The sequence below is a fragment of the Pipistrellus kuhlii genome, unplaced genomic scaffold, assembly GCF_014108245.1.
Source record: "Pipistrellus kuhlii isolate mPipKuh1 unplaced genomic scaffold, mPipKuh1.p scaffold_m20_p_6, whole genome shotgun sequence".
Classification (NCBI taxonomy): Eukaryota; Metazoa; Chordata; class Mammalia; order Chiroptera; family Vespertilionidae; genus Pipistrellus; species Pipistrellus kuhlii.
Genome location: NW_023425562.1, coordinates 52,385,113 through 52,397,622, shown reverse-complemented (window position 1 = coordinate 52,397,622; position 12,510 = coordinate 52,385,113). Strand labels below are relative to the sequence as shown.

Genomic DNA, 12,510 nt, shown 5'->3' with positions numbered 1-12,510 from the left:
TCAGCAAACTGGCTTCTTTCTGTTCTCTGAAATGGCCAAGCTCTTTACTACCTCAGTGCCTTTCCAAATTTCAATGTTCTTTCTGCCTGGGTACTCTTCCCAATAATTCACATAGTTGACTATTTCTCATTACTTAGGTCTTAGATTAAATATCACCTCCTCGGGTAGAGGTCTTCCTTAACCATCTTATTTAGAGTATCATCCTCTAATGTTTATCAATATTTAAAATGCACATAGGTCTAACTGGTTAGGCTCAGTGGTTGGAGCATCAGCCTGTGGACTAAGGTGTCCCGGGTTTGATTCTGGTGGGCATGAACCTTAGTTGTGGGCACATCCCCAGTAGGAGGTGTGCAGTGGGCAGCTGATTGATGTTTCTCTCCCATTGATGTTTCTGAATTTCTATCCCTCTCCCTTCCTCTCTGTAAAAAGTCAATAAAATATATTTAAAGTAAAATGCACATATCCTTTTACCCAACAATTTTACTTATAGTAATTCACCCTACATATATATTTGTAAGTGAATAAAATAACGTATTAATAAAGATACTGATTGAAGAATTTATTTGTTAAATTATGGCACATACAAACAGTAGAATATTATGGTACATACAATCAGAAACCAAGATGGCAGAGTAAGATATACACCTATACATGCTGCCTTTCACAATCACACCAAAACTACAACTAAAGGACAAAATGACTATCACCCAGAACCATGGGAAAGCTGGCTTAGTGTAAGTTCTACAACTAGAAGGAAAGAAAAAAAGCGCATTGAGACTGTATAGGACCTGCAGAACTGTTGAAAAGCAGAGGTACAGAGGCATGCGTGGAGAGGGCTGGCAACTGTATGCATTGTATTTTTTAAGTGGGAGGGAGACACAAGCTCTGACTGCTCTGAACTCCAGTTTTCAGCAAGACTCTGGGGACCCAGACTCCTACGGGGAGAAACTGGACTGTCTGGAATTGGGTCAGAAAGTGAGGGTGGCTTTATAGCGGAGGTGCACGCAGGAATCACTGTTTATTGCACTGGGACCTGGGACCATGGGTTATGGAAATGCAGAGATGCAGAGAAAGCTGACTGGCAGCCATCACTATTTGCCACACCCTAGTGATTCCCTGAGACCCCATCCTGTTCAATTTACAAACCCACCCGAGTTGTGTGCAGCGGGCTTTTGCATATGAACGGCCTTCCCTTTTGCAGCTTAACCTAACAAATTTGCAGCTGGGTCAGACAGCTCTAAAACTTCCAAACCCCAAACAAAAAGGAGAAATGTTCATATCTCGCTGTAGTTTCTGCTGGGTGGCCTCAGACAGAGACTGACTTGCACCTCTTTGAAGATTTAGGAGCCAGTGTACCCAGTGGTCAGTGTGAGACAACACCAGATTTCAACTCTTCACATCCATAAGCGACACACTCAAGAGGCAGACTCAATGAGCACCAAAGCTCCACTAAAGCAAGTCCTGCCCCATAAGAGTGTCTCCAGCACAGCAGTTCTTCCATTATAGACACAGCTGATCTTCACAGCCAATTGGCCTGGAGATCAATTCCTCCCAGTGTACTAATGGCAATCAAGGCTCAACTACAACAAGACTATGCATACAGTCTACAAAGAGGTGCACCAAGAGTGTCCACCTCAGGTAATTGGGGAGGCTGAGCCACTGGGCCCAGTAGGTCACCTACCACACAAAGCCACTCCATCAACACAGGGAATCAGCCAAAATGTGGAGCAAAGAAACATGTCACGAATGAAATAAATGGAGGAAAGCAAACTACTGGATATAGAGTTCAAAACCACAGTTAAAAGGTTACTTAAGAATCTTCTAGAAACTGTCTAGAAATTTAGTGAGACCTCTGAGGAATATAGTGAGACTTTCAAGGATCTTAATGAGAATGCCAAAAAAAAAAAAAAAAAAAAAAAAAAAAAAAAAGGACCAGTCATAAATTAAACATACACTGTCTGAAATAAAGAATAATATATAGAAATACAGCAGTATACTAGAGGACCCCAAGAATCAAACCAAAGATTTGAAATAGGAAGCAAAAAATAACCAATCAGAAAAACAAAAAGAAAAAAGAATTAAAAAAAAATGAAGATAGTATAAGGAGCCTCTGGGACAGCTTCAAGCATACCAACATCCAAATTATGGGGGTGCCAGAAGAAGAGAGAGAGAAAGGTACTGAAAACCTATTTGAAGAAATAATGACAGAAAACTTCCCCCCACCTGGTGAAAGAAATAGACTTACAAGTCCAGGAAGCGTACAGAACCCCAAACAAACCAAAGAGGATCACACCAAGACACATCATAATTAAAATGCCAAGGACAAAAGACAAAGAGAGAATCTTGAAAGCAGCAAGAGAAAAACAGTTACCTATAAGGAAGCATCCATACTACTGTCAGCAGATTTCTCAACAGAAACTATGCAGGCCAGAAGAGAGTGACAAGAAATATTCAAAGTAATGAACAGCAAAAACCTACAACCAAGATTACTCTACCCAGCAAAGTTATCATTCAGAACTGAAGGTCAGATAAAGAACTTCGCAGACAAGAAAAAGCTAAAGGAGTTCATCACCACCAAACTGGTATTATATGAAATGCTGAAAGGTATTCTTTAAGAAGAGGATGAAGAGCCGAAACCAGTTTGGCTCAGTGAATAGAGCGTTGGCCTGTGGACTGAAATGTCCCAGGTTCAATTTCGGTCAAGGGCACGTACCTTGATTGCGGGCAAATTCCCAGTAGGGGGTGTGCAAGAGGCAGCTGATCGGTGATTCTCTCTCATCAATGTTTCTAACTTTCTGTCCCTCTCTCTTCCTCTCTGTAAAATATCAATAAAATATATATATTTTTAAAAAGAGGACGAAGAAGAAAAAGGTAAAAATAAAAATTATGAACGACAAATACATATCAAGTGAATCTAAAAATCAAGTGAATAAAAAATCTGATGAACAGAATAAATTGGTGAATATAATAGAATTAGGGCTATAGAAAGGTAGTGGAATGACCATTTTCGGGGAGAAAGGGGTCTGAGGGGTGTGGGAAGAGATTGGACAAAAATTGTATACTTATGGATGAGGGCAGTGGTGGGGATAAGGGCATGAGGGGCACGAATCAAATGGAGGGGAGCTATGAGGGGAAAAGGAACAATTGTAATAATCTGAACAATAAAGATTTATTTAAAAAATAGAATATTATGCAGATGAGAAAGAAAATGAAACAGCACAATAAGTCTTAATATCAATGTAAATTAAGTTTTTCAAAAAGCAAGATTATTGAGCTCTATACTTAAGATTTATTGGATTTATAGTGTACTCATAAAAACAAGACTCAGAAAATATGTTCTGTATGCTATCATTGTATAAAAAACAGTAACAATCCTATATAATAAAGAGGTGATATGCAAATTGACCCTCACATCATCATAAGATGCCACCCCCATGTCATCACAAGATGGCCAGCAGGGGATGGCAGTTGGGGGTGATTGGGTTAGCAGGAGAGCAGTTAAGTGTCGATCAGGTCGGCAGGGGCGCAGTTAGGGAGTGATCAGGCTGGCAGGCAGAAATGGTTAGGGGCAATCAGGCAGGGTAGTGGTTTAGAGCAGGAAGACCCAGATTATGAGAAGGATCGGGCCCAAACTGGCAGTCGGACACCACCTGAGGGGTCCCAGATTGGAGAGGGTGCAGGCTGGGCTGAGGGGACCCCCCCCTCACCCCCGCCATGCACAAATTTCGTGCACTGAGCTTCTAGTATAAGGCTTTTATGTTTGTCTGATAGGCCTGCCCTGTGGTTATAGCAGCTCATTCCCACTTCTACCCAGACTGTGCATAGTTGGGATCTAGAGAGTACTTACTTTTGAACAGAATTAAAAGTCAGTTTTTTAAACTTTTAAAATTTCCATCTTCAGTGATATCCCAAAGACTATGAAAGATGCTAAAAGTGTAGACTTCTTCCAAAGTGATTATCTTGGTCATGCCACATTAATTCAGTTTCTCTATCTGTACTTTCCATCCTACAAGGAATGGCCTTGTCTGCATATTGACTATTGTAATATTTCTGGAAACTTATACAACATAGGATAACAGTTGTTGCTAGTAGGCAGGGTGATTGGGGGTTGGGGGAGGGAATTTCTCATCATATATCTTTTTATGCAGTAACATTTGCATTTATTACTTACTTAAAAAGTAAAATTGAAAAAGAAAAACTAGCCGAGGTCGGTTTGGCTCAGTGGATAGAGCATCAGCCTATGGACTGGGAGGTCCCAGGTTTGATTCCGGTCAAGGGCATGTACCTTGGTTGCAGGCACATCCCAGTGGGGGGTGTACAGGAGGCAGCTGATTGATGTTTCTAACTCTCTGTCTCTCTCCCTTCCTCTCTGTAAAAAATCAATAAAATATATTTAAAAAAAGAAAAACCACTGAGGAGGAATATTCTTAGAGCTAAATATTCACATATAATCATGAAAGTTCTTTAAATATCTTTTATTTATTTTTAAAAAAATATTTTATTGAATTTTTACAGAGAGGAAGAAAGAAGGATAGAGAGCTAGAAACATTGATGAGAGAGAAACATCAATTAGCTGCCTTCTGCACACCCCCTACTGGGGATGTGCCCGCAACCAAGGTACATGCCCTTGACCAGAATCGAACCTGGGACCTTTCAGTCCACGGGCTGACACTCTATCCATTGAGCCAAACCGGTTTCGGCTCTTTAAATATCTTTTTAAAAAGTATTTCTTCTCAAGTAATGGTTATCATAATCTGAAATTATCTTGGTTGTATTTGTTACTTATGTATTTCTTTTTAAAATATATATATTTTATTGATTTTTTTTTATGGAGAGGGATAGAGAGTTAGAAACATCAATCAGCTGCCTCCTGCACACCCCCTACTGGGGATGTGCCCGCAACCAAGGTACATGCCCTTGACCGGAATCAAACCTGGGACCCTTGAGTTTGCAGGTTTACACTCTATCCACTGAGCCAAACTGGTGAGGGCTACTTGTGTATTTCTTCCACTATCATTGGAATATAAGCTCCCTGTTGTCAGGGATCTTGCTTCTCTTGTTCATCAGTGCCTTATTTCTATACATGTATATCTACATTTTAACACGTTTCCCTAGGTGACTTGGGTGCAAGTGATCTGGAGACCCCACTTTACATCTGTGATATAATTTCTCATTAATACACCCCTAGGATAGAAGATAAAGGACAATCATCCCATTTTATCAAATGAGGCTGAGAGATTAACAATACATTTTTCGAATGACACAGCTTGTGTATAAAGTATACTTTGAAAGGGCAAAGTATCTGACCAGTCAGTTCAAGATAAAATTGTAGATGGCTCACCCTCATAGGACATTCACAGGCTAAGTGTTACTGAATGAATTTAATGTTTCCATTTTTTGTTTGCGAAAGAGAATATACTCCCTAATGACTGGTTCTTTCTGATTTATCTCAGGGAGGGCAATGAGCCAGAGGAGACTACCCAAATCACATATCATGAACTTCTGGTCCAAGTGTGTCAATTCAGCAATGTTCTCCGAAAACAGGGTGAGTGGGAAGGTGGGGGGAAGGGAGTAGAGGGCTTGGCCTTGGGGTATTTGAGGACTTGGGGGAAGTAGATAAAGGGATGGGAAGAATCTGGTAATGGGAATAGAAGAAGTCATCTGGGGTGGTGGTGGTAGTGGTGGCTGGATGAGAGGGAGTGAGTAGCAGCAAGAAAGGTCCATGGTCCATGGTCTTTGTCCTTTTCCTGCAGGCATTCAGAAGGGTGACCGAGTGGCCATCTACATGCCCATGATACCAAAGCTTGTGGTAGCAATGCTGGCATGTGCTCGCATTGGAGCTCTCCACTCCATTGTGGTAGGAATTTGTGCTGGAAAGGGGGCCTGGTTGGGGATGGGCTCTGTAGGTTGGGCCTGGATGATGGAGGATCTTAAGAACCAGACTAAGGAGTTTAAAATGTTTTTGTTATAGTTTCCTTATCAGTTATCCAATTTCTTCTAGGATCCTGACTTAGGACCCTAAAGTTTTGGGGTTTTTTAGTTTTTTTAAAAAATTATTATCTGTGTACATATTTTAACATTGGGCCTCTCCCCCATACATACCCTCCCTCCCAAGAGTTTTGTGTCAGGACTCTAAAGTTTTTATGAATGACTCCTTTCCTTGTTCACTTATCCCTGGATCCCCTCTCCCTCAGTCTTTCTTCCCTTCCCTAGTTTGCAGGCTTTTCTGCAGAGTCTCTATGTGAGCGGATCCTGGATTCCAGTTGCAGCCTTCTCATCACTGCAGGTGACTAATTTTCACCCCTTCCCCAGAAGCCCTATACCCCAAGTCATTGTTCTAATCAGTTAGTTGAGTTTTGGACTGCTCAACGTAGAGCAAGCATGTCAAATTCAAAGGCTCACACGGGCCAAATAAACAAGATTTAAGTTTATGTGGGCCCCCCAAAAAATAAAAGCTTCAATTTTCATAGAAACTTAGGTTTATTTTGATAGAGACATGCTGAATACAAAGGGATGAAATAAATGAGTCATCGTTAACATAAAATAATAGAACATTTTAATAAAAAAATAATACTTTTTTTTGAACATTAACTTACCAGACACTGAATAACAGCACAAATTAATAAGAGTAATGCAAATAAACCTATTTTTCTGTCCTCTGAAAGCAAAATATTTCCTGTTGCGCACACCAAACAAGTCAGTCAAAGACTAATTATGTGGCAATCAGCTGCTATAATATTTGCTGCTAGTATTAGTAGAGAGAAATGGTGTGTCTGCATGTAAGGCATGTAAGGGAAATGAATACAACATAATTATAGTAACCAGTCAGTGAACATATAGTTTGTTATTAATAATTATGTATAACTGGATATTATAAAAATTAAGTTATGAAATTTTTATTAAAATATTTCTTACATACAAAAACATTATATTGGCTGGGTCGCAAAAATATTCGTTGTGGGCCACATGCAGCCTGTGGGCCGCGAGTTTTATGTGCTTGGTGTGGATGGGAGGGACTGCCTACTCTTTAGCTCTTGGTTCTACCTCAGCCAACCCTCTGTCAGCTCAAATCAGCTGGAAGAGCCAGAGTTAAAAGGCCACTCAGGAAGGACTCTGTGAACATTGTGCTCACTATGGGGAAGGGGCGAGGAGTATGGTGCCTTCCTAAGGCCTGGAATGTCTGTTGCTCCCCAAAGACGCCTTCTACAGAGGGGAAAAACTTGTGAAACTGAAGGATCTGGCTGATGAGGCCCTGGAGAAGTGTCGGGAGAAGTAAGTGTGTTTGGCCAGCTGGCTATTACTTTGGGTCAATTTGGATTTTCCCCAGTGCTATGTTTCCTTTGTCTCTCCTACCCTGATGGACATGGGCGGGCCCTACCAAATTCCCTTTTGAGCCTACCATCCTACCACTTCAGGCTTTTCTTTTCTCCAGGGGTTTCCCTGTGAGATGCTGCATTGTGGTCAAGCACCTGAGGAGGTCAGAGCTAGGAACAGGTGACTCTCTCAGTCAGCCCCCGCCAATTAAGAGGCCATGTCCGGATGTGCAGGTGAGTTTGGTATTGCTGTGCCCTCTCATGGACTCCAATGGCTCTCTTTTCCTGCCCATGAAGTTCTTGATGTCCTCCTTTGCTTCCTCATTATAATGCTTGCATCTGAGAGTCATCCTAGAAATGCATCCTTGGCGGGGCTAGTTGGGAGCCGAGGACTTTGAACTTGAAAGTAGTTAGGGAGCCCTTTGCAATTTGGGACCTTAGCATGAGATATTGTGAGGGAGACTTCCATGCTGGATGGCATGAGGGATCCTCAGGGCTTGGACTTGGGTTAGAAATGGGCTGACTTGGGTGACTAAATATAATTATCGTGATTACTAGTCTGTGGCTTGGGTTGGGTTCCTGTGGGGTCCCACTATGGAAGGATCAAGATCTGGCTCTCAAGATATAGCTCTTATTAGAAGAGGAGGCAGTCCTCTGAAAGCCTTTTCTCTCACTTCACTATACCCTGCTCACTATGCTTTCCATGGGCTCTTAACAGGGTAAGCTGAACAAAAAACCCAAGTGCATCTGGCCCCAGGTATCCACCTATGCACTGCCTTGGGCACTGCTTTCCTGCGTGCTTGTCTGTATGTCGAATGCTTTTTGCCTGTTTGCCCCATTGAGGTGTCTGCCAGACCTAACCCTTTTCTCAAATCCCTGGGTCCTTTGATATTTAAGTCACCTGGAAGTGTTGTAAAACCAAATGTCTGTTGCTACCTCTCTGAACTGACATAGAGCATGGATCTCAGGAAAGTAACAACATCAACTCATTTTTCTCCTGCTGCTCAGGACTTTTGTGGGAGAAAGGACCAAGTAACCTGTCAGAAAGTTATACTGTGCATTTAGTTGGGGCGGAGCCAGAAAAAGACAGGAGGAGAAGCAGGTAGAGGAGGTATAGATCTTAACCTTGGGACTTCACCATCAATCTGGAAATTTGATATGTATTACAAGTAAAAGCCTAAGTTTTTTATAGGACAGCAGAGGAGATTCCTAAATTTGTTTATATACTACTTTGGGATTTACAAATTGCACATATATCCTGATGTAATTAAGTACTAAATTGAACAAAAGTTACATTGTAGGTAGTTCTATGAAGGGAAATCCCTATGTAGGGAGTCAAAGCAGATTAGTATAGAGGAGAGAGAGTGGATTTGAGTCCAGAGACCAATTTCTAGCAGTATGACCTTGAATAAGTTGCCTCTGCTCTCTGGGGTTCAGTTCGCTCATAAGGAATGGAAAGATGATAGTACATGCTTAAAAGGAAACAACTTACCTTAATAAAACAAAGGAGAAAACCCACAATTCTTCTGAGTTTTACCATCCTCATAGGGTATCTTACTCTAAATCTGCTATGATTATAACTTCTTAGGCTAATGGTAAAGATAATCCCCCTTTTCTCTATTCTTAGCATGGTGGAGACCCATCAGGCAGAGCTCTGCCAGTGTGGCTCAGAGGTTGAACATCTTCCTTTGAACCAGGAGATCCTGGTTCACTTTCTGTTCAGGATACATCACATGCCTGGGCACCTAGTAGGGGTCATGTAGGAGGCAGCCCATCAATAATTCTCTCTCATCATTGATGTTTCTGTCTCCCTCTCCCTTCCTTTCTGAAATAAATTAAAACAAACAAACAAACACCACACACACAAAAAAAAATAACACTCAGGCAGAGACCTACTGTAAGACTTTTTCTCTTGAAGAAGATAACATACTTGGTGATTAGAGTATAGGCTTTGGAGACAGACTACTTGGGTTCAAATCTTGGTTCTATCACCTGTTATGGGAGCTTGGGCAAGTTATATAAGCTCTCTTGCCTCAGTTTCCCCATCAGTAAAGGTATTCAGGACATAGTAACTACTTTGTAAATGTTAGCTTTTATTGCTTTGAAAGTAAATACAGTGGCATTTCTAAAAGGGAAACCAGAAAAGATATAAACTCTTATAATTTTTAATACCAGAGACCTTCAGGCCACAGATTTTTGTTTCTTGGAGGTGAAGACAACCAGTTACCACACACCATAAAAATGGGCTTACAAAGTCCAGGTTTGTTGGCCTGAGAACTGCAAAACTGCAGAATTCTTGGCAGAGCTTCAACCCCCTTCAAGGGAGGGCCTGCACAATTTGTATGTGCCCTCCTCAACTGTGTCACCTTCAAGCTTCCTCATGTTTCTCTCACACCTGGCAGCTTCCCTCCCTGAAACTACCCTGGCCCAAGTTCAAAGGCCAACTAACTCCTCAATTTGTATTGCAGAAAATTCAAACTTTTTCCTGGTTCAAAGCTCTGGGCCCCTTCTAGGCACACACCTAAAACAGAGCCTGTGTTTTAGGTGTGTGCCTATGGCAACTATCTTCAATGTCTGCAGCACTAATTGAACTCACCCTACATCCTGGTGCAGATTATCAGCTCCACATTTGAAGCATGCCTCCCTCACCTTCTTACTCACATATTCACAAAGGAAATAGTTTTATAAGATTATAAGTCCTCTCATTGCCACAGTGTAACATTCCCTTACATGTACCTAGTGCCTTTTTTCTGACAATTCACACCAGTGTTGTAGATCAGTACCATTTGCCAAAGCACTATTGACACACTTCTGCTTAAATACATTAATGACCTCATCTAAAGTAGATTGTTTGAAAAAAAAATGTTCATGTGACAAGGTATGTGTAGGCCCATATTGCTATTCCACTAAAACATAGAGTATGTTGCCCTAGCCCAGTGGTCGGCAAATGCGGCTCACAATCCACATGTGATTTGCCACTCTGTTGACTAATGAGTTTGCTGACTACTGCCTTAGGGAAAAACACTTAAAAAACATTTTAATAATATACTAATGTCTTTAACCTGAAGCCAAAACTTCTGGGTAAGGCTATTGCCTTACCAGTTTGACTCAGTGGATAGAGCGTTGGCCTGCAGGCCAAAAGGTCCTGGGTTCAGTTCTGGTCAAGGGTATGTACCTTGGTTGCAGGGTCCTCCCTAGCCTGGGCCCTGGACAGGGATTGTGCAGGAGGCAGCCAGTCGATGTGTCTCTCTCACATTGATGTATCTCTCTGTCTTTCTCTCTCTCTTCCAACCCTCCCTAAAAATCAATGGAAAACTATCCTCAGATGAGGATTAACAAAAATTAAAAAATAGGGTGTGTTTTTTAGCTCATTGGTAGCTTTTCTCTCCTCTTTTTCTTCTTAAAATTTTAATGGTGCCTCATTTGGCCTGAACTTGTCATTCTTATGATACTTATGTGCCAGAAACTTCAATTTCTGTAAACTAAGGGGCATAGTAAGGGAGTGATTGGAGATTCATTTTATAATTCATCGAAGTATGTCTAACACTTTGGGGTTTTTTAAACAGAACTAGAGGCTTGATGCGCAAAATTCGTGCAAGGGGCTTGGACCTCACAGCCCCTTGCAGCCCTGGCTTTGTCCAGATGGTCGTTCTGCTGTTAGGTCTAATTAACATATTAGCTCTTTATTATATAGGATATGCACACCACATATTATCATATAAACATAAAACTGGAGTAAGGTGTTTCTCTTACAGTATTATGTCTACCTGCCAGCCAGGGCCATTGAACATACTAGAGGCTAATGAATATGAAAAGGCTTTGTGACAACTAAAGCAAACCCTAAACAGTTCCCATCATCATACCCTTAAATTCATCTTCCAGAGGAGGTCAGTGGAACTGAACTAACTTCTCTTTTTCCTGACATTAATCAGTCTTCCCCACCCCCTAGGATAAACCAAGGGTTGATGTTTACTAGATAATACCTTTCTCTCTTGACGTTCCCCACATCATGAGAGACCATTGGGGCAAGAATGACTATCTTCATTTTATTTTTATTTTTATTTATTCTCACCCAAGGATATTTTCCATTGACTTTTAGAGAGTAGAAGGGAGGGGGAGAGACAAAGAAATATCAATGTGAGAGAAATAGATCAATTGGTCACCTCCTGCATGCACCCTAGGGCCTGGGATTGAGCTTGCAACCGAGGTACGTACCCTTGATTGGAATTGAACCCAGGACATTCAGTCTGAGCTCTATCTATTGAACCAAATCGGCGAGGGCAACTATCTTCACTTTATAAAGGAGTGACAAGGTAAAGTGACTTGTCTAAGGTCATATATAGCTAGAAGTGGCAGAACTGGAATTGAAATCCAATGCAATTATTGGACAAATTCAGGGAATCCAACTTCTCTCAGCAAAGAACAGACTCAGAAAACTAGTTGTTCAAATAAGTGATATAATCAGGAAAGTAAAGCAGTTTCAAGCGGAGTTTAGAAAAATTTAAGGATGACAGATCCAGAAATAGTTCTCAAAGGCACTCCAGTATAGGAGGACATCCCTCTACTATAATAGAAGTCCACCTTGGTCCTTCTCCTCCAACTTAAAGCAAGGCTTCTTGATGAATGGAACCTCAAACAAATGACTTTATGGAAAACTTGTTGGTTTTGATATAAAGCAGTGATATAAAGGCAGGGGCAGAGCAAAGTTCTCCAGGTGGAGAACGAAGTCTGGACATGCAGGAAAAGATACTTGGACCAAGATCTATTGACCTCTTTCACTACTAACAGAACCAGATGCCTGCCTCATCTGTAGGCTCTCACTAATTTTGCATTTCTAAATTGTGTGGTGTTCGCATCCCTGCCGATGAAATACTATTCCCATAAATACATATGTGTGTATGCAGGTCTGTGTGTGCATATTCATCCAACAAAAATTTATTGAGTGCCTTTTGAGAACCAGGCATTTTGCTAGGTGTTGGGGACATGGGGAAAAAAAAAAAGGAGACATGTCACTGCATTCATAGAGGTCACTACTGTAATCAAGCAAACAACTAAATAAAATAACTAGAAATATGTGCTGTGTGGGAAAGAAATATGGTTCTGTGATAAAGAATACTGGCAGGGGGTGATGATGGAAGTGGAAATCTATCAGATACTGTTCAGGAAAAGCCTGTCTCTGCTCCATTCCACCCTCAAG

General features: G+C 41.3%; 1 protein-coding gene across 4 annotated transcripts in view; it reads left to right on the top strand.

Moving 5' to 3' along the window:
• Positions 1–12,510, top strand: part of ACSS2 (acyl-CoA synthetase short chain family member 2) — a 64,425-nt gene that overhangs the window by 32,409 nt on the left and 19,506 nt on the right. For 3 of the 4 annotated variants that reach the window (XM_036417483.2, XM_036417482.2, XM_036417480.2), the window contains exons 3-8: positions 5,454–5,545; positions 5,754–5,857; positions 6,214–6,286; positions 7,197–7,272; positions 7,433–7,547; positions 8,032–8,070. In XM_036417483.2, the coding sequence (XP_036273376.1) occupies positions 5,454–5,545; positions 5,754–5,857; positions 6,214–6,286; positions 7,197–7,272; positions 7,433–7,547; positions 8,032–8,070 (499 nt within the window). The remainder of the gene's footprint in view (positions 1–5,453; positions 5,546–5,753; positions 5,858–6,213; positions 6,287–7,196; positions 7,273–7,432; positions 7,548–8,031; positions 8,071–12,510) is intronic. The other variant, XM_036417481.2, reaches the window with a different exon arrangement.